The sequence below is a fragment of the Dasypus novemcinctus genome, chromosome 13, assembly GCF_030445035.2.
Source record: "Dasypus novemcinctus isolate mDasNov1 chromosome 13, mDasNov1.1.hap2, whole genome shotgun sequence".
Classification (NCBI taxonomy): domain Eukaryota; kingdom Metazoa; phylum Chordata; class Mammalia; order Cingulata; family Dasypodidae; genus Dasypus; species Dasypus novemcinctus.
In genome coordinates this window covers 104,760,169-104,783,699 of record NC_080685.1, presented here as the reverse complement: position 1 = coordinate 104,783,699, position 23,531 = coordinate 104,760,169, and the positions used below count along the sequence as shown (strand labels likewise).

Sequence of the window (23,531 nt, the reverse complement as noted above, 5' to 3'; positions counted from 1 at the left end):
TTAAAGAAGTAATGATTAATACAGAGAGACCCTACTCATAAATATACCCAAAGAGCATTAAATAGCTGCTGCTATTTCCTTTCTGGTGTCAACATGTCTGCTTTCCTGCATTATGCGGACAATGGCATCTCTAGCATTCAGAGTTTTGGCTTAGAGCACAGTTAAGAGACTAATTCCTCTTGGCTTCAAAATACTGTTTTTATCCTCACTGGAGCAATGGGATGAGAGGTAATTAAGGATTCTGAGTATTTTTTAAAGCCTCTGTTAGCTTTTGCCAGAACAAAGATTAAAATTTTCATTTGAAAAGCTATCAGTACAATTTAGAGAAAAAATATACCTTAAAGTGCAATGAGAATACTGAATTAATAATAAGCATACATTCTGTTTCCAAGAGCAATGCTTAAAAATGCCTTTCATAAAGAGAAACCAATATTCAGAACAAAGAAAACGTTCATCTTGAAACAAGATAAGGGGATGGTAAACATAAAAGGAAATACATGCCAATTCAAATCTATTTTTCTTCAATTTTACCTATGAAGTACTTCTTGGAAATTAGTACTTCTATACTGCCAGTATGCTACTGCAAAACTAGTTTTCTTCCATTAGAAAATCATATTTATTTCTGTAAATAAATACTTTAGATACAGAGATACTTCTTCAAGTCTATCTACTTTAGCTCCATAAGATACAGCAGCATAATTCATGTCCCAGTTTTGGCCTTTAATTAACAGACTGCAGTAGTCTAACTTCTATCTTCAGGATTTAGCAAAATGAACTCAAGAATTATCTAGCAGTGAAATAATCATTTTACAGAACTGCAACCAAGTTCTGACTTAAGACATCTTCATAGAATAATATTTGAAAATAGATTTTTATCAAAAAAGTAACTAATCTGCTTATGAAACACATTCTAATCTAAAGATTAGTTCAGATCCTAATAAAAGTCAGCATGTAAACAGCTAAACTGACTAAAATATTTAAACCCAGGATTCAGGGCCACATTTATAATTACTTGATTTTAAAGGGATAAATTTCCTTGGAGCTTAGTTTCTACTATTGTTTTGCTCAGATGATTTAACAAGTGAACATGTTCAGTGGAGCAATTTAGACGAGGCTTCTGACATAACCTTGGTTATTCACCCCCACATAAAAAAGCACGTCAAAATCTGGAATGTTAACTGGACAAACACTACAAAGAATAATTTGGTTCAGATAAGGACTAGACTAGACAAACAATCTAATCAAAAAGACAACTGGTAGGACACACCTGTTTTCTTTTCTCTAGTCTTTCTTGCTTTAACTTTTCTTTTTCCTTTTCCAGCTCTTTGTTCTTGACCAAAATGGTAGGTTTACTTTTAGGAGTTTTTTTATTCAGGATCTTAGCCATTGCATCTGCCCAGCCTGTATTGGTTCCAACATCAGATTCTGCAGCATTCTCATTTTCTTTGTCACAGGGCTCAACATCATCCTCATTGTCAGCCTCCATTGCTTCATCAGAAGAAAATGGATCCTTTTCTGACCCACAGCTTCCTACAGAACCTAAGAGTAGAAACAAATGAAATTTTTATAATCTAGGCAGAGGTTGCCAGGGCCATTGCCAGAACTTCAGGACCCTTCATCATGCCAACAGCCCTCTACCTGCCTTTCCCCTTGTAGGAGGAAACTTTTCTGAGTCCCACAGCTGCAGGAACAGTGGCAGACCCTCCAGTCCACTGCTCCCAAGGACCTGGCCCAGCCACAGTGACGGGGGAAGGGGTGGGGAGCAGTGGCTTCAGCACCCAGGACCCTGAGCGGAAAGAAATCTAACAGCACTGCCACTTCCCTGTTGTCCTGGTAATGAGATGCTGATGTGCAGGCAGTGAAGGGTGTTTTCAAGTCCATGGACCTTATGTCACTGAACTACTTAAACAGACTAATAAAGGCTATTTAAAAACAAGTAATAACAAAGGAACTTTAATCTATCAAAACAATGGTATGGTGTTATCAAAATATCTTTTCTGAGGGATTTGTTCCAGGTAATTAAAATTTTGAATTTGTGTCCAGAAAAAAAAACTAAAAACCAGCTTCATGTTTAGAAAATTTGCATATAGTCTTATAAAACTGGATATTTTGACATTTTTTAAAAAGAAATTATTTAATGAAGGAGAATATGCCCAAGATATTGATGATTCAATTGCACTCCTGGGTGACAGTAAGAAAAGACTAAGTTATGAGTTGAAGATACAAATTCGTAAGTCGAGTGTTGACTTTTATCATGTGAACTCTAAAATAAACATATACAGGTTACCGGCAAGCTAGTTCATCATTTAAGCTTGAAATAGCTGGGGCCAGAGGACTGGCACAATTAATGTGTTGAGAAGCTCTGAATATGTTTAAGCTTTGCAGCCTCTCTCAACTTCTCAAGTTAAATGTGCTTTAACCACAAAAGCACACAGTCAGCAGAGTCTGCAGGCATCTATATCATCCGGAACCTCTGTGGAGCTCTGTTCGGTTCTTCAGATGAAATTTATGGAAATTAATAGGAAACACTTCAAAAGAGTAAAAAAATCAACCAACAGCTTAGTAACTTGGAATTTTTTTAATAAGCAAAAGAGCCAACAAAAAAGCTGAGAAGTTACCAAAGAGAAGGAAAACTCAGAAACACACCCCAGCAGCTGTCACTTAGCAGTATTATCTTTGGGTAATAAATGTACTTTCTTTGGTGAATTCCAGAACTAGTTGAATCTCAAAGGTTAATATAGAAAATGCCATTAACTTTCAACCTTTCCTATCAAAATATCTCTAACAATATTTAAGAATTTAAGCAATCTACTAAATACTTACTTGCATTACACTAAAAGAAAAAAAATGTCTACACATAAACCAGATTCCCGCTGCTCCTTACTTAATTCCATTCTGACATCCTCTTGTTCAAATCAGAACCTTCACTTAAAACCCATGGGTAATGAAAAGTGATCCATAGCCCCAAAATACTACATTTCAGCAAGTCTGCTATGGATCATTTAACCCTACCAAAGATAAGCATTTTAACCATAACTTTCTCTACTTCTAGTTTTTGAGAAGTATACTTTATTACTTCAAAATTATGTTTCAACTCCAAGACCCAGTTTCTTTTCTAATTAACTTTAACAAAATGTCCGCATTTTGCTTTTAAATATCCTTTCAGCCTATTTATATCAGCATATTGCCATATCAAAAGTGAAAAGGAGAGAATAGTGAACTATTAACTTCTGAATGGAACCCTCCCATCTCTTGACTCCAAGTCAAGACAGAATTGCTGAAGATTTGACTTTTAGTTAGTGATTATAATACTTGTAATTTTAGTATTACTTCTGCTTAATACCTTTATTGTTAAGTGTTAAAAATTCATGAAATGAAAAGGCTATGGAACAAAAATTTAAAACTTCCAAATAAAAATATTATAACATAAAATAAGGAAAGCATACATATATAAAAATGGACCACAAATATATGAATAAAAATTAAGTACTTCAAAAAATTAAACATTCATAACATTAAACACAGAAAATAGATATTTCAGTTACAAAAATATACTTTTAAAACAAAATGTGTCTATAGCACCAAAAAAATCAACAGAAATGTAAAAAGCAAGAAGTCACAAATTCTATCACTCTAATGTTGTGCATTTCTTAGTAAAAAGAAATCATTTTTTTAAAAAACAGAAACTCATTTGCCACATATTTACTTTGAAGCTTTTTATGTACCCTATCTGCTGGGTAAATTTTAAAAATATGAAGATGGGATTATAGGCTTTGACATGCAAATATAGATGATATAAAAACTATAGTATTTCTTTAAAAAGCTGAATTACTGCCCACAATATTTTTTAAAAAGTGTCTAAAGTTCTGCCAAACAAAAACTGATAACACTGTCATTCAGTTCAATGAAAATCTGAATATCTAACTGTATACCACACTACAGGACGCAATGATGTTTCCCCTAAGAACCATCTTCTAGGGTCAGTGTTCTCTAGAAAGTATGGTAAAAAACAAAAATTGAAGAATGTAGTTAGCTGAAAACTCATTTAATATATATATTTTATTCCCCAGAGTCAATAGCACTACACAGTTGCTAAGAACAAAATAAACAATTCTTTGAAAAGCACTTGTTCTAGTAAGCATTTATCTAAATGTAAAGAGTGAAATCACCATAAATACTGTGTCACTGAGGAATACATAGGTGATTAAAAGCAGAAATGTCTTGAAACAGCTCCTGGTAAAATGTCAAAATACAACACTGACATCTAGTGTTTTGTCCTGATCAATTCACACAAATTAAAGTAAATCTCACGTTTTTCAGCTGCAATGTAAAGCAGCCAAAGACTTCATGATTGCATAAGTCACTCCAATTCTCCACTTTAAAATATGGCTGTTTTTCTTTGGTACATTTCTTCCCCAACTTGACTACATTACACATTATACATGTGCATGTATAATGTACAACATGTGTATGTAATGTACAACATGCACATTATAGACACAAAATAAACCGACAAAAAGTTTTACATTTAATACAACCTCCATTCACCTTACAAATAAAAAAATTCCAGGAGAATTCACTAAAGTCATGTTTTTATTTTGTTTTTTAAAAGAAGCTCTAACTCAGAAGTTTTAGTTATGCATTTAGAAATGATGACATTTTATATGAATAAATAATGCCAATGTAATGAGGTCTCCCAGCATACTAAAAAAATAGGCTTTACCTCTAGGATACCAAAGATTATCACTATGTGAATCAGAAAATAGGACTGGTTCTTAAAACTTTACTGCATTTTACTAAGATGAGACTTTTCAAATTTTCTATTGTATGGATCTTTAGCAGAAGTAAAGTGGCTATGCCCTGGAGTCTAAGGACACAGACGGAAACTATCAGACAAGTAAAAATTCCTTTGAAATCTTATGTCTTAAACATTAACTCTAATTTTGTATTCTACTTTATAATATATTCATGTTTGATTTTAATTAATTACCTAAACTGACTGCCCTGAAAGATATATAATGAGAATACATTCTGAAATGCTCATAGCTTCTAGACATAAAAGTATTTAAAAACATATGAAACAAGGGGAAGCAGATGTGGCTCAACCAATTGGGCTCCGTCTACCATATGGGAGGCCCTGGGCTCGCATCCCAGAGCTTCCTTGTGAAGGTAGGCTGGCCTGTGTCCACAGGGAGCTGACCGCCCACGCCAACGGAAAGCTGGAGCAGCAAGACGACGCAACAAAGGGAGATAAGTACAGAAGAATGCTCAGTGAATGGACACAGAGAGCAGACAGTAAGCAAGCAGTGGGGGGAGAGAGGTGGATAAATAAATCTTTTTTAAAAATTTAAAAAAACATATAAAACAAAATAAAAATTTAGAAATGAAGGAGGGGCTACAAAGGATGTATGTTGGCAGTAAGGATTAAGTTACAATAGTAAGTATGAGAGCTGCCCACAGCAACCAGTCACATATTTCAAACGTGGCTAGTACAACTGAGAAAGTGAATTTTTTATTTTATTACATTTTAATTACTTTAAATAGCCACATGTGGCTAATGGCTACCACACTAGACAACACAAACTTAGTTCTTTAAGATACTGAAGCAGATACAAGGCATTTATCATCTCTGGATGCCTTTTCCCCAAATCTCTAGCAACCTTTCAAACTTGTCATCTGTCCCTGATCTTAGACATGGTTAGCTACTGGCAGTAAAGCGAGTCATTTTCCTTAAACTTTGGAAGTGGAATACAGCTTTAAGAAGATTCACAGTCCTTCAACATCTATGGAACACCCATGAATGAGAGGGGAAGAAGGGGAAAACAAAAAACATGAATAAAGCTAGGTTTTTCTCCTGAAAGAACTCCACATTTGGTAGGGTAAACAAATCAAGTAATCAATCTCAATAAAATGTTTAAAAGTTCTAAAAGAAAAGCAGTGAGGAAAGAATGACTAGCATTATTTGGGATGGGTTAGGGCAAGTTTCATAAAGATAAGATTTAAGTTGGTTCTTAAAGGGTAAAGCAAGAGATTGGATGACAAAAGGAGGTCACAGAAGTAAAAAAAAAAAAAAAAGTAACCAAGGTCAACTGAAAGAAGAAGGGGGCAAGATCACTGAATCTGGAACTAGCACATCCTATGTTTGAATCAATGTCCCGTAAGGAAATAAAAATTAGTGTGATCATTATTATTGGCATTCCAGGCAGAAGAAACTAGCATTTCCAAAGGCTTAGAAATATTAGAGAAGATATATTTATAAAATGATAAGAAGTTCAACTGCCAAAAGGGGAGACTGGGTTAGGACAGTAAGAATTTGAGTACAAAAGGGCAGGAATAGGGAAGCGGATGTGGCTCAACTGACAGAGCATTCTCCTACCACATGAGAGGTCCAGAGTTCAAACCCAGGGCCTCCTGACCCGTGTGGTGAGTTGACCCACACGCAGTGCTTATGCATGCCACGCAGGGGTGTCCCCTGGATAGGGGAGCCCCATGTGCAAGGAGTGTGCCCCGCATGGAGAATGGAGAGCCGCCCCGCGAGAAAAAAAAAAGTGCACCTGCCCAGGAGTGGCACCGCACACATGGAGAACTGATGCAGCAAAATGACACAACAAAAAGAGACACAGATTCCCAGGCCATCAGACAAGAATGCAAGCAGACACAGAAGAACACACAGTGAAAGGACACAGAGAGCAGACGGGGCAGGGGGGGAAGAGATAAATAAAAAATAAATCTTTAAAAAAAATTTTTTTAAAAAGGGTAGGAATTTCCTACAACTCTGATTTATGACCCAAGAAATAAAATAGACATTAATTCCAAAATGAAAACCAGGTAGTTTAAGAGTTCTGTCCTACAGATGTGTGCTTCCAGTATAGAGTTCAAATTGCCAGCACTTTTTTTCTCTAGACACCTACCTCAGGTCCTTACTTTTAAAAAGTCCACTACAAGACTAAGAAGAATTTTCTTTTAAAAAGCAAACACCACCTGGGAGCTTTAATCCTATTGCTTAACCTTTAACTTACTTTATGCCTTTAGAATTGACCCTAAATCAAACAGAATTCTTCATAAAACCTCAGTGACTCAGTCAGGCTGCCTGGATTTAAATCTCAACTCCAGACACAAATCCATGCGATTTTTCCGAAGTTTAAATCTTCTACCTTAGTTTTCTCATCTGTAAAAATGAAGATAAAATAGTACCTACATCAATGGGTTCTCATGATAATTAAATGAGTTAATATATATAAGTTTCTTAAATGAGTACCTAGCCCATTGAAAATACCATTTAAGGTTGACTATACATGTTAAACACACAGAGACATACATATATATACACACAATAAATAAGAATTTTAATGTGGTTGTGATGACAAAGAACAAAGGAAAAAGGAAGGAATAACTGGTATCTAGGACCTCTGCAAGACTTGTTAGGTGTTGAATGAGAAAGAAGCTTTAGATGAAAAGACACTCACAACATAGTAATCAAGACCTCAGATTACAGAATCAGACAGACCCAGCTTTATGTTGTGATTCCATCACTTTCTAACATCATAATCTTGGATAAGTTACTTAACCTTTCCAGGCTTCAGTTTCTTTATTGGTAAAATGGGTACACAAACAATGCTTACCTCACTGGGCTATTATGGCAATGAAATGAGATAATATGCGAAGCATGCTCAATACAGACCTGGCACACATTAGACACTGAAAAAATGGGAAGAAATGATAGTAATCAGAGGCCACATAAGGATATAACAACCCTGGGGACAGAGCAGAGGGATCACAAAGGCTTTCAAAAGAACACCAAAAAAAGAGTATAAATTAATTTTACTTCCACTAAATTCTGCCTAAGGTCTTGGTTATAGCCTATAACCCTCATGCCAGGAAATCACTATGTGCTGGCTACCTTTGACTTTATTTCATAAGTGTCCATTGCCTCGGTCCCATAACTTTTCAGAATACTGTAAAGTAATAATAATAATAGCTAGCTAACATGTATTGAGAGCTAGATACAATTTAAAGCATATTTTATGCATTATCATCTAATTCTCACACTTCCATGAGTTGCTTTTATTATTTGATTTACACAGGTGAGGATTCTGAAGCTTAGAGAAATTAAAAACATGCCCAAAGTTGCAAAGCTAATGGCAGGGAGGGGGTCTGTTTGATTTGAGGCACTACTAAAGCGTTGAATCAGGTTCAATTCAGACTAATGTTAGTACTCAACTAAAGCAGAAAATGTTCATTACATATTTAAAACATTTTAATGAATATTGAAATTAAAAAGAATTTCTGAGCTTCAGTTAACGAGAACCCATTCCCACCCCATTCTGATTTTACCTTAGTATATATATACATCACCCTAGTTATTAAAAACTCTTAAGAAACTACTGTTCCCATTCCAGTTGTAAATCACCTGGTTGTTCATGGACATGGTCTTTCCTGCCAATTATTAATAAATTTCAAATATTCAAATGCTTTAAAACTTAAAAAAAAACCAAACACTTAGATTTAGTGGGGGGGGAATGAAGTCACTCTAGATTTCCATAAAAATAACCAAAAATAAAATTAAAATCCTATCATGGAGGGGAAAAGATATGGCTCAAGCAGTTAAGTGCCTGCTTCCCACATGGGAGGCCCCAGGTTCAGTTCCCAGTGCCTCCTAAAAATAATAGAAACAAACAACAAGCAAAACAAATGAAAAAACCAACTCAGGGGAGCTGATGTGGTTCAGTGGTTGAGTGCCGGCTTCTCATATACAAGGTCCAGGTTCAATCCTCGATCCCCAGTTAAAAAAAAAAAACTATTATGTGAAAATACTGTCAGATTATATGTACTATTTGGGTGGTCCAAAGCAGACAAAGCAAGGAAGTATTATTCTGTTTCCTGCAATCTGTCTATAAACTGCTCAACTGTTCAAATAGGACTAGATATACTTCATTTCTTAAGTGTGTTCTTTTGCTATTCTAAGCAACTTAAGTGATGAAGGGAGGCTATAAACTACAGTTTGGTGAAAAGTGTAATCATCTGCTAGATTATTGTATCTTAAATACAGCTTTGTAGTTTAGCAAAAATGACAGGATAACTCCCAGAACCTTCTAAACTGGATTGTTATCAAGTCATGTATTAGAAGTACATGGCCATTTTTCATTTATGTAGCCAGAACAATTCAGGCCTTCAGGCCTTTTAACTGTCCAGGAAACATGAAATTACCATTCCTCTCTAGTAGTTCATAGTTATATGGGCACATATTCTATGAGGATGAAGTAACCAGATCATAGCACTGGCTAAAGACCAAGGCTTTTTTTAACATAGATTGATTTACTGACAATAATTTTTTTTTTTCTTTCCAAGACTACAAACTGAAGAATCAAGTTAGCACTGGGTGAATCTTCAACAATGTATCAACTCAAGAATACTCAGTAGTTCAAGGTTAACTCTAAGGTACTGGTATTGTCTTCCACATTATACTAGGTATCATCAACCAATGATTTTGTTTTCACCTGAGTTAATTTACTGATTATGAAGACTTTTTTTTTTTAAGACTACTAAGTTAAAAACCAAGTATACTTTGTCTCTAAACTCCCAACAATATATCAATTCAATAAATCTGAGCAGTTCAAGACCAAAGGATTCCCCTTTATAATGCTTGACATTTATATTTTACTTAAATTGTTGATCGAAGCATTTAACCTCTGCTATCTGACTCATGAGATTTTACAATTTTACTATGATCAAATTTCAACTCCTAATGAAGAGGATGAGAAAGAGAATTACAATTTGCCAAAAACTTCAATCTGAGTCATTTTGCTATCATTCAAGTTTACACTGTACGTAAAGTCTTGTAATTTTATCCACAGCAATATCTGAAATATGGAGAAAGGGAGTAAGAATTCCACTAAGAGAAGTTTCCATTGATACAGTGATATCAAGTACTACCACACATATCTGGCTCTATGCCAAATTCTGAGATCCAGCTGTACCAAAACTGAAAAGGTCTCTGCCTTCGCAAAATTTAGGAAAATTTTTCCAAAGTTTGAAAAACAATCCTTAAGAGTTTCACACTCACAAAAACACAATTTTCTTCCTTTATTGAACAATGTGTCAAAAGAAATTAAAGCTAACAGTGAAAATCAAAGTTTAAATGATACCAACTGCATAGGGAGTTTTCTATAAAATTTAATTAGGATCTTGCAAAAGGAAGTTGCTTTTATTTTTTTATTTTACTTTTTTTCTTTTATGAACTTAGCTTTATTCCAAATAAAATATTAGTAAATTGAATCCACCAATCCATGATAAAGTTAATGCATCATGACCAAGTTGGGTTGGGAAGTGAAAAATTGGTTTAAGATTTGAAACACTGTAATTTGCCACATTAAGATTAAAAATTAGAATCATATAATGCTCTCAATAGGTTCAAAAAAGGCATTTGATAAAGTTCAATAGCTATTCTTGATTTAAAAATATGTATAGCAAAATGGGAATGGAAAGAACTCCTTTAATCTGATAAAGAGAATCTATAAAGTACCTAGAACATCATATATTTAATGATGAAATATTGAAAGCTTTCCCTATGATAATAGGAATATGGAAGGAAAGCCCACTATCACAACTTTTTTTTTAGGAGGTACTGGGGATTGAACCCAGGACCTCGTACATGGGAAGCATGCACTTGGCCACTAAGCTACATCCACTCCCCCACTATCACTACTTTTATTCAACAATATACGTTTTTTCTCTTTTGTTTTCTGCTTTATTTTAAGTGTTACATTAAAAAAATAAGAGGTCCCCATATGCCCCCCACCCCACCCATTCCACCCCTCCCACATCAACAACCTCTTCCATCATTGTGGCACATCCACTGCACCCGGTGAATACATTCTGGAGAACCATTGCAGCACATGGACAGTGGTGCGCATTGTAGTCCACTCTCTCCCCCAGTCCACCCAGTGGGCCACGATAGGACACTCAATGTCCAGCATCCGTCCCTGCAGCACCACCTAGGACAACTCCAAATCCTGAAAATGCCCCCACACCGTATCTCTTTTTCCCTCTCCCGACCATCAGCAGCCACCGTGGCCACCCTCTCCACATCACTACTACAATTTCTTCCCTTACTAATCACAACAGTTCCCCAGCAGAACACCAGTAAGCCCACTCTAATCCATACTCTATTCCTACATCTTGTGGACCTGGGATTGCTAAATCCAGTCCCCCTCTACATCAAGAGGGGGCTTAGATTCCACATGGATGATGGATGCAATTCTCCTGCTTGCAGCTGTAGGCACTCTTGGCTCCCTGGTGTGGTGGTTGACCCTCTTCACCTCCCTGTCAGCTGGCCAGGGTAAGTCTAAGAAACCAGAGGGTAGGAGCTACAAGTCTGCTGAGGCCCAGGGCCTGGCCATCACATGGACAGTTCAGAGATTCAGGTCTCCTGAGTATACACCAACCCAAACACCAACCACAGGTCCAATAAAAGTAACAGAAGAGGCTTGTGTAGAAAGGTTATATCTGAGTCCAACTCCATCACACTCAGGAACACAAACTCCAATGCTGGTATAAGGCACATCCCCATCAATTTTAATGATCCAGTTAAAATTCAGAGATGAGTCTGATTCAGTTTCCAGGTATAACAAGCTATAATCTGCACACTGATTCCTCATGTGTCTGCTCTTAATAGCTTCTCAGTACCCATCGTCTAAGTTTTTGTAACTTTTGCCAAGGCCATATATACAAAAAATATCTGAACTGAAAAGGCTGTTACCCATGGGTCACCTTTACAGAAATATATGGTTTCACTAGAGATGAAAATAGCAATTTCTTAATTAAATAGCAAATTCTGAGTTAAACCGAAGAAGAATGACCCATCTTTAACCAATGGACCTACAGAAGTGAATTTATCAAATAAGGAGCCCTTTATTATTTATGTCTATTGCATTGATAGTTTAAATCCCAAAAGAAAAAGCAGACTGAGATAAGGCGAAACCTAAAGGGTGCAAAAAAAATGGGTTAAGAGAAAGTAAAGGTACTTCTGGAGTATTCAAAGAGAATGTTTAACAACTAGGAGGGAGGCGAGAGGGAACGTAGTGTGCTCAACAAACTAGGAGTTCAGAATCCTAGGAGACTTAGTAAGCCTGGGGATGACAAGGCATGAGCCTTGAGAGTAAGCAGTCGTAGGACCGTGTATGTCAAGTATACAAACTGCCATCAATCCACAATTAATTCATAAATTTAGACCAATCATTTAGAAACACAGTGATTTAACCTCACCATGATATCCTTGTCGTCATGTTTCTGGACACTGATTTTTATTCATTTTTTATTTTATTCTTGTTATTGTTTACAAAACGACCTGTCTGTGACAGGTTGGAAATTAAAAAGCAAACCAAAATAGTCCGTCACCACTGGTAGTTTAAAAAGCAGTATCTACAGGACATATTGGGGGGGAGTGGAGCTGCAAACAGGGAGAACAAATAGGACACTTTGTAGTCATTTAGGCAAAAGGAATGCAGGCAGGTGCTAAGGTGGTGGCAGCAGGCAAAATGAATGAACTAAACCAAATGGATATGAACTAAACCAAATGGATAAGAGAAAAGGAAGAGTCAAGGATGTCTTGGGCAGAGGGTAGATGGTGGTGCTGTTCCTAGAGTAGGAAGTGGCTCTGGGAACGTAAATTATGAATTCAGCTTTGGAAATGTGGAGTATGAGATGTCTATGGGACAACTAAGCAGAGACATCAACAGATGCCAAAATCATTACCATTAATACTGAATTTTACCACGAATTCATGATTAAATGGTTAGATTATGGGGTAAGAAGGGTAGAATAACAGATAACATTGTGCACCTTTGGATTGTTTTCCACTGGGGCATATTATGACATAATGGAAACAACATAGCCAAGCCTCTATTTTTTCATCTGTAAAACAAAATGTCATCAGCTACCTTGTAGAGTAACTAGAGGAAATTCAAACCTCTTTTCTGGAGAAAGTTCCAGCTTACAAACATCACCATCATCAAAGGCTGGAAAGCTTATATGGCAGCAAAGAGATGGACTGGCAGTTCTATTTTATCAGATGAGACATCATCATCATCAATACTAATATTTATGAATGGGAACCATGTACCAAGCATTAAGAGCGTCATATACGCAAATGTATTTCATCTTCATAACAATCCTGAGGTAGATACTATTATCATCCCTATTTTACAGAGAAGGAAATTGAGGCAGAAAAATAGTAAATAATAGCAAAATGTTGTTCCAAAAATAATATATAAGGACTTTAGAAGGAGGAGAGGGAGAGAGGAGAAGGGAGGAAAGAAACTAGTTACAGACACTGAAAAGAGTACCACAGAAATCTGATCATAAAAGTCTCTTAGTGATGGAACCTTCTTGAGTGTGAGAAGTTTGTCTCAATACCAAGGTCTTCTTGTTCTGAATCCCTTCTTGCATTTGTTCTGCTTCTATGGCCCTGCTCTTTCACCTGCTGGAGAGCTTTCTTTGATCATCTATGTCCTCGTGCTTCCTTGCCCTGCTCAACTACATCAAGGTAGTGGTCAAGAGTGTGGGCTCTGGAGCCAAACTGTCAATGATGGCTCTGCCATTATCACTTACTCATCAGCTTAGACATTGAGGTGATAAAGTTATTACCTCTCTGTGCCGCAGTTTCTTATATGTAAAATGGGGTTAATAATAGTATCAATCTCAAAGGGTTTTTGTGAGTATTAAATGAAATGATACATACTATAGGGAGCTTAGAATGGTGCCTGGAGCATAGAAAAGCTCGAAAACTGTAGCTGTTATGGTTACCTAACTCCTCAACAGTATAGAACGACCCAAATTTATGGTGCTGCAACTTTATTTGGAAGCTGATTGTTAGGAAAATTGAATACTTTCTTCCTGAAAAAGAGTTCACATGAGGCCCTTTTCTCTGTGCCCACTGTCTTGTCCTAGTGCAGGCCCTGTCATTGAGCTTTCCAAGTGCCTAGGAACTGATCTGGTACGGCCAGGAGTAATATTTATAAATATGTGTCATTCTTGCTTAGAAGTTCTCAAAAGCTCCTTATTATCTACAACTAGATAATTCAATCTCCTTCCCAAGGAACATAAGGCCCTTAATAATCTGGCTGTAGCCTCTGTTCCCAGTTTCACTTCCAGTCACTTATCTGAATAGCTAAAGTATAGTCACAACATACAATTCATTTCTTCCTAAATAGGTCATGCATTTCAAAGAATGCATACTACTGTATATTCTTTTCCCTGTGCTTGAGAAAAGTGTCCTCTCCACCCGAGGTCTAGAAAACTTTCATCTTTCTAAGGTCTAAATGAAATGCCAAGCTTATTCACTTATGTAACAAGAAAACTTACTGAATACCACAATGTACAAGGCTTGTGAAAATAAAGATAAATAAGATATAGTTCTAGTATTTGAGGAACTCATAACTCTAAGGAGACATTAAAAAATAATAACAACATAAACTATGAGTAATAGTAGAAAAGCATGTAAAATACAAGGAAATAATGTCTAGGCTAGGTTCTATGGGATATAGATTTCTTTTTATCCAACCATACCACTTCTGAATTCAACGATTATCTTGATTCCTACCTTAAGAACTAATATTTAATTCTACTCATTACATTGTATTACAGTCTTGTGCTTAAAGTCTACCTTTCCTAAGATTATGAACAATGCTAGGGCAGGATCATATTTTACTCATCCTTTGATACCTAGAGAGAGCCCGGAACATAACAAAAAGACAAGAATATTCACTGAACTGAATTGGATAATTAAATTCCTATAACCAAAGGTTTCTTAACCCATAATGTAACTGGTCTCTAATAGCAAGTGAACCATAAACTTACCAATATTTTTAATAACTAAGAAATTGGTAGAGTTCCGACTTGGAATTGTCCAGTACTCGAACAGAGAGGTTGAAATGCCAATGAAATCTATAAGAAGGAGTACTTTTTGCTCCCAATATAGTATTTCTTTCTGAGACCACTTGAACTAGTCTGTATAGTTCAAAATATATATCAGAACCAGAAGTTCTAATTCCCATTCAAAAACTAGTTTGTTTCCCTTAAGTCCTTTAAGCTGTGGATGAGGACGATGACTACTTGGGAAGTGTAGTAGCACAGAACAGTTTCTTCTTAGTATTACAAGTCCAGTTTCATCCACTCATTTACTTAACAAATGTCTGTGAAGCACCCACTATGGACCAGGCAACGACTGAGACACTGGTGATACACCAGACTCAACTCTTATGGAGCTTACATTCCAGTTGGGAAAGTCACTGCAAATATGTAATATGTCAGATGGTTTCGATAGTGCTGAGATGAAAAGTAAAGGAGGGTGATAAGTGAAAAAGTGAAGGCAGGATTGTGGGAAGATGGCAGCGTGGGGAGCTCCAGGGCTCATCCCTTCTAACAAAACAACTATTAAATGGGTAGGAACTGACTGAAACAAGTATTTTGACAGTCCAGAGGCCGGAAAAACACTGTACAGAATCCAGGGAAGAGTGGGAGGAAGAGGCTGATAAATTACAACAAAGCACAGTAAATTGCTCTCCCTGTGCAACATCTACCAGCACTCATCCCCCACTCTTGCTGTAGGCCACCCTGGGGCTCAGTCCCTGGCTAGCTCACTGGTAACAAAAAAGGACATAAAAATCCTCTTCCCCATGAACTGCGGTAGGCACAGCAGATCACTGATTACATTTTTTTTTTAAATATATTTTTTATTAGAAGCTGTGCACTTACAAATCAATCATGCATAAAATACAGAATTCCAATACATCACCCCTCCACCAACACCCACAATGTTGTGGAACATTTGTTATAGATTATGAAAGATCATTATCAGATAATTACCATTAACTATGGACTGTGTTTAACAGCACAACTATGGGAGTGTTCTCTCATGAACAATAACAAATGCACAATATTAATGCATGGTGTTAATAAGAGGCAGGTATGGTCAGTTTTTGATTAGCAAATTTTCATTACTGGGGCCCTCCTCTGAGGGCAGTTATGTTTCAGCCTGCCCCAAGCAAAGCAACAGCAGCCACTGTTTCAATTTTCCCCACAAAGGAGTGGTGGTGGTAGAGACATAAGCACGCTAAGCTTCCTCGGGCTGCAGGGGACAGTTATTTAAAGGGCTGTATTTGCTATGTAGGCCAAAACAGCTCAGTTTTGGGGAGCTGTCAGAAAAGCTCTTGGTGCCATTCCTGATCCTGCAGACAGGGTACTTTAGAGCTGGTCTGTGCCCCTTTCCTGGGTCCCTGGCCCTGTACTGGCTGGGAAACACCAACTTGGGAAAGTCCTCTCTGGCATGCCTCTCCTCCCTCAATTTGCCCTCCAAGCAAAAGCAGCTTGGGACAACAAAAGGAGTATAAAAAAACTGTAAGTGGACAGTCTAGGACAAAGACTTGCTGGCCTCAAACACCTGAGAGAGGGAGGTCTGTTTCCCAGGAACCAGAGGGGACAACCAAACTCCTATAAACAGGGGAACTCTAAAACAACTAACAAGCAAAACTTACAACAAGACGGAGACCCCAAGAGACAGGGAGAACCCTGCATACTGCATTCACCTTGGAAGACTTTCCTGTACATAAGGGTTGAAGCTCAAGAAAATTTCTGTCTTATCACCAGCTGGTTATAAAACCAAGAGAGATGCGTCTCAGGAAATAAATCCCAGAACTAACATTCTAAAATGTTAAATTGTACAGTGTGGAACAAAAGAGTACAAGATAAACAAATAAAAAGGAAACGATGGCCCATCTAAAGGATGAGGATAAACATACAGAAAACACCTATGAAGAAGACGAGAATGTGCGCATACTGAACAAAGCCTTTAAAGAACCAGTGAACTTGAAGAAAAGACACTTGAAATGAATCAGGCTGAGGAGCAGAAAGAAAAAAGAAATACTATAAACAAAAATAGCCTAAGACACCTCTGGAACACCATAAATGATACCATTTATTCAAAGAAATAATGATAGAGAACTTCCCATACATAGCAAAAGACATGAATATGTATATCCAAGAAGCTCACAGGAGACCAAACAGGATAAAAATGAAGAAAAGTACACTCCATCATATACTGATCACACTATCGAATGCAAAAGACAAGGAGAGGGAAGGAGATGTGGCTCAAGAGATTGAGCTCCCACTTACCACATGGGAAGTCCTGGGTTCAGTTCCCAGTTCCTCCTAAAAAAAGACAAGCAAGATAGCATGAGCAGACACAATGGGCTGGTACAGTGAGCTGATACAACAAGATGACCCAATAAGAGATACAAGGAGGAAAACATAATCATAGAACAAACAGACAAGGCAAGAGTTCTGAAAGCTGCAAGAGAAAAGCAGCATGTTACGTACATGGGAGTCCCAATTAGATTGAAAGCCAATATCTCATCAGAAACCATGAAAGCAAGAAGACAGTGGGTTGAAATACTTAAAGTGCTGAAAGAAAACAACTGCCATGTGAGAATTTTATACCTAGCAAGACTTTATTGCAAAAATGAGGAAGCGATTAAGACATTATCAGACAAACAAAAGCTGAGAGAATTCATCACCATTAGACCACTCTATAAGCAATGCTAAAGGAAGTTCTTCAAACTGAAAGGAAAGGACATTAAACAGTAGTGCAATGTGGCATACAGAAACAAAGGCCTGTGGAAGGTAACCATTTGGATAATTATAAATGCCAGTATTATTGTATTTTATCATTTGGTATGTAATTCCACTTCTTACTTCCTACAGGTACTAAAATGCAAATCCATAAAAAGTAAAGATAAATTTATATTTGGGGGCATACACTGTACAAAAATATAAGTGGTAACAAGTGTAAAAAATGGTGAGGGGGTCAGAGGGGTTCAGGAAGAGTATATGTGTATGCTATCAAAGTTAAGTTGGTATCAAACCAAATATGACTGTTACATATTTAGGACATTAACTTTTAACCCCATGAAACCATAAGGAAAATAGATGAAAACTATATCCAGGTAGAAATTAGAAGGCACTCAATATGGAACAAATAAATCAAAGATATATAAAAGTAGGCATTAACAGAAGTGAGGGACAAAAAGGTATAAGACTTAAAAAGGCTAACCAGCAAACTGGCACAAAAAGTCCTGTATCATCAGTAGTGGTTTTAAATGTAAACAAACTGAACTCTCCAAACTGGGGGGGGGGGGGGGGGGGCAGGTAAGGGGAGAAAAAAAAATTAAACTCTCCAGTCAAAAGGGAGAATTGGTAAAATGGATTAAAAAAAGCATAATCCAACTATGCAAGAGAATCACCTTAAATACAAAGATATAAGTATGCTGAAGGTGAAAGGAAGGCAAAAAAAATACTATGCAAGTGGTAACCAAAAGAGAGCCAGATTAGCTATATTAATATGAAGTAAAATAGAGTTTAAGTCAGACACAGCTACGAGGGACAAAGATGGTCATTACATATTGATAATGGGATAGTTTAAGTGGAAGATATAACAATTATAAACATATACGCACCTAACAGCAGAGACTTCAACACACTGTTCTCAGCAGAGTTGGAAGACTTTAATACACAGTTTTCAATAAGGCACAGAACATCTAGTCAGAAGCTCAATAAGGAAATACAAGATTTCAATGACAGTCTAAACCAACCAGACCTAACAGACATGCATAGAACACTTCACCTAAAAGAAAAGGAATACATGTACCCTCAAGTACACTCAGATCACTCCCCAGGATAGATTATAGGTTGGCTTGCAAAACAAATCTCAATAAATTCAAAAATATCGAAATCATACAGTATGTATTCTCCAACCACAACGGAATGAAGCTAGAAATCAGTAACAGAGGAAGAAATGGAAAATTCACAAGTATGTGGAAATTAATAACATACTCTTATATAACGAGAAATTTAGAAGCAAAATTAAAAAGTATCCTAAGGAGAATGAGAATGAAAACACAACATACCAAAATTTATGGCATGCAGCAAAGGCAATGCTGAAAGGGAAATTTATAGCTATAAATGTTAACATTAATAAAGAGGAAAGATGAATTCCGGGAAGACGGAGGATTAGAGAGGCACAGGACTCACTTCTCTCCCAGAAAAACAGCTAGAGGACAGGCAGAAACAGCCTAGAAAAAAACATTCTAGAGTTCGGGACACAATGGAAAGGTTGATCACCACCCAGAAGAGAAAGAGGCACAGGAAACGAATCTTGATGGAAATACTGCAGCTGCAGCTGTCAGCACACTTAACCCATCCTTAGAGCAGACAGGTTTGAATTCTCCAGCCTCTGGCCAGCAGCTACAGACAGAGGGGTCCTCAGAGATCCACCTCAGCAGGAAATGGGAAAGAGAGGGATGCAGCTGAATGCTGATTCCGCTTTTGGCCAACAAATTTGGTCTGCTCTGTCCATGAGCCCTGGAGGCCTGATGAGGCCACGCCACTGTTGGCCCTGGGAGCCTGCACCAACTGAAGAGATACAATCATCCTCCCTACGGACAGGACTTGTTAAGGAAACAGAGAGTAGAGGAATTATTTCCTACCTGGAAAAAAGCAAAGCTTGGGGAACAACACTGGAGAAAGTTTGATTTGCGAGGCTCTGAATAGCCTCAAGAAAGGATCCTCTGTCACACAGTTGCTGTCAATGTTTCAGCGAACACACTCCAACCAAGGATTTAATAAAAGTACTTTGAAAGACAGAAAGAAAAGGAAAATTCCTCAATATGATAATGATAAAAGGCATATATGAAAAATCCACAGTCAACATCGTACAATGAGGAAAGGTTGAAAGCTTTTCCTCTAAGATCGGAAACAAGACAAGGATGCCCATTGTCACCACTGTTGGTCAATATTGTGTTAGAATTTCTAGCTGGAGCAATAAGACAAGGGAAAAAAGCATCTTAACAAGGAGAGAGGAAGTAAAGCTCTCACTATTGGCAGCTGACGTGATCCTGTATTTAGAAAGTTCTGAAATGTCTACCACAAAGCTACTTGAGCTAATAAATGAGTTCAGCAAAGTAGGAGGATACAGTTCAACACGCAAAAATCAGTAATGTTTCTACACACTAGTACTGAATAATCTGAGAAGGAAACCAGGAAAAAAATTCAATTTACAACTGCAACAAAAAGACTCAAATACCTACGAATCAATTTAACCAAAAATGTTAAATAAATGCTCATGGAATAGAAGACTAAATGTAGTGACAATGTAAAGCCTACTCAAAGTGATTTATAGATTCAATGCAATACCAATCAAAACTCCAAGAGCTTAATTTACAGAAATAGAAAAGGCAATTACCAAATTTACTTTCAATGGAAAGGGCACCTGCTTGGCCAAAAGCATGCTAAAAAAGAAAAGTGATGTGGGAGGACGTTTATTCACTAACCTTAAAACATATTACAAACCTACAGTAGTCAAAGAGCATGGTATAGGCATAAAGTTAGACACACTTACTTATAAGAGGAATGGAATTGAAAGTTCAGAAATAAACCCTCACCTCTATGGTCAACTGTTTTTTGACAAACCTACCCAGTCCATGTTTCTGGTACAAAACAGTCTCTTCAACAAATGGTGCTGGGAGAACTGGATATCCATAACCAAAAGAAAGAAAAAGGATCCCTATCTCATTCCCTACATAAAAATGAATTCAAAATGGATTATAGACCTAAATATAAAAGCCAGGACCATAAAACTACTGGAAGAAAACGTAGGGAAGCATCTTCAAGACCTTGTGGTAGGTGATGGTTTCTTGAATTTTATACCCAAAGCATGAGCAACAAAAGAAAAAAATAGATAAAGGGGACCTCCTCAAAATTAAACACATTTGCACTTCACGGAACTTCATCGAAAGAGTGAAAAGGCAGCCAACTCAACAGGAGAAAATATTTGGAACTCACATATCTGGTAAGGGTTTAAGATTCACAATATATAAAAAGATACCACAAGTCAACAATAAAAAGACAAATGACCGGATTAAAAAATGGACAAAACACTTGAGTAGACATATGTCTAAAGAAAAAATACAAATGGCAAAAAACACATGAAAAAATGTTCAATATCACTAACAATTAGGGAAATGCAAATCAAAGCTACAATGAGATATCATTTCATACCTATTAGAATGGCCACTATTAAAAAGACAGAAAACTATGAGTGCTGGAGTGGACGTAGAGACATAGGAAAACTTATTCTCTGTTGGTGGGAATGCAGAATGGTACAGTCAACGTGGAAGATAGTTTGGGAGTTCCTAAGAAAGTAGAGTATAGATTTACCATTATGTCCCAGCAATACCACTACTAGCTATATACCCAGAAGAGCTGACAGCAATGACATGAACAGACATCTGCACACTTATGGTCACAGTGGCATTATTCACAATTGCCAAAAGATGGAAACAACCCAGGTGTCTATCAACCAAAGAATGGATAAACAAATTGTGCATACACATAATGGAATATTATGCAGCTAAGAAGAAATAAAGTCATCAAGCATAGGACAACACAGATGTACCTGGAGGACATTACGTTGAGTCAAACAGGCCAGACACAAAAGGACAGATACTGTATGAATGAGCTATTATGAACTAAATATATTGTGTAAACTCATGGAGTTAATAACTAGATATAGGTCACCAGAAAATAGAATGAGTTTAGAGAATGGAAGGCTGAAGGTTATTCTGTGCAGAATTAGTAAAAAGGTTATTTGTTAACCTTTGGAAATGAATAGAAAAAGTGAAAGCACATCATAGTGTTTGTAAATGGCAGTGTTATTATCTGGGAATGAGTTGAAACACAAAGTCTAAGGTCATGTATATTACTAGAAGAAAAGCTTAAAAATGTAACATGGGTATAACATAGTGAAACCTCATATGAAATATGAATATTGGTAATATTCAGACATATAAGACATAAAAGTCTGTTTCTTTGAAACTGAGCCAATGTATGCTAATGCTATAAGATGTTAATACCAAGTAAAAATACAACCAAAGCAAACTATGGGCAGTAGTATATAGTCATATATCAATAATCTTCCAGTAAGGTAAAAAAATAAAAAGTAAAAAGGAAATATGCTAAGGGTAAGAAACTAAACACAAGGTACTACACACTGCTTGACTCCAACTGTACAAAATATAAATACAAATAAACTAGAGAGACAGGAACAGAATATCAGAGATGAATGGCAGGGGAAGCATAGAGAGATTGAGAGGTGATGAGTTTTTATCTGTTTTTTATTACTATTTTATTATTGGAATAATGAAAATGTTCTAATAATGATTGAGCTGATGAATATACAACTATGTGATTATACCAAATACTACTGGCTATATACTTTGGATGGATTGTATGCTTTTTAAATATATATCAATAAAATGATTTGTTTAAAAAAGATTTCAAATCAGAGACTTAACTTCAAAACTGGAAGAACTAGTAAAAGAAGAGCAAACTAAACACAAGGTGAGCAGAAGGAAGGAAACAAAGATAACCAGACTGACAAGGAAAAAGAGAGCATACAAATAAATAAAATCAGAAATGTAAAGGGGGACATTACTATCTACCCCACTAAAATAAAAAGAACCATAAGAGCATACTATAAACAATTACACACAAAAAAAATTCCTTGATGGAATGAGCCATTCCTAAAAACACACAAACCACCAATATTGATTCAAGAAGACAGAGAAGATCTCAACAAACCAGTTACTAGTAAAGAGACTGAATCAGTAATCAAAAACCTCCCAAAAAAGAAAAGCTCAAGACCAGATGGGTTCACAGGAATTCTTTCAAACATTCCAAGAACTCCAATTCTGCACAAACTCTTCCAAAAAAGCTGAAGAGGAGGGAATCCTAATTCATTCTAACATTACCCTCATACCAAAGCCAAATAAAGATAGCACAAGAAAATTACCAAACAGTATCTCTCATGAATATGGATGCAAAAATCCTTGAAAATACAAGCAAACCGAATCCAACAGCATACTAAAAGAATTATATACCATGATCAAGCAGGATTTATCCCTGGTATGTAAGGTTGGTTCAACATAAGAAAATCAACTAATATAATATACCACATTAAGAGGATGAAGGCAAAAAAAAAAACAAAACACATTATCATCTTTCATCTTAATTGCTGCAGTAAAGGCAATTGACAAAATTCAGCACACCTTTATGATGAAAAACAAAATAAAACAAAACACTAAGAACACTAGGAATAGAAGAAAGTTCCTCAGTATGATAAAGCCCATATATGAAAAACCCACAGCAAATCCTACTTAATAGTGAAAGACTGAAAGCTTTCCCTCTAAGGTCAGGAACAAGACAAGAACGCCCACTGTGACTACTGTTATTCAACATTGTACTGGAAGTTCTTGCTAGAGCAATTAGATAAGTAAAAGAAATAAAAGGCATCCAAAATGAAAAGGAAGGAGTAAACTTTTTCTATTTACAGATAGTATGATCCTACATACAAAAAAATCCTGAAAAATCCACAACAAAGCTACTTGTGCTAATGAATTCAGCAAAGTGGTAGGGTACAAGAT

The 23,531-nt window shown here is 36.6% G+C and overlaps 1 protein-coding gene across 1 annotated transcript in view; it reads right to left on the bottom strand.

Moving 5' to 3' along the window:
* RRP15 (ribosomal RNA processing 15 homolog) overlaps positions 1-23,531 on the bottom strand; it is a 63,238-nt gene that overhangs the window by 30,619 nt on the left and 9,088 nt on the right. Inside the window, exon 2 of the mRNA XM_004480217.4 lies at positions 1,268-1,539. Within this exon, the coding sequence (XP_004480274.2) occupies positions 1,268-1,539 (272 nt within the window). The remainder of the gene's footprint in view (positions 1-1,267; positions 1,540-23,531) is intronic.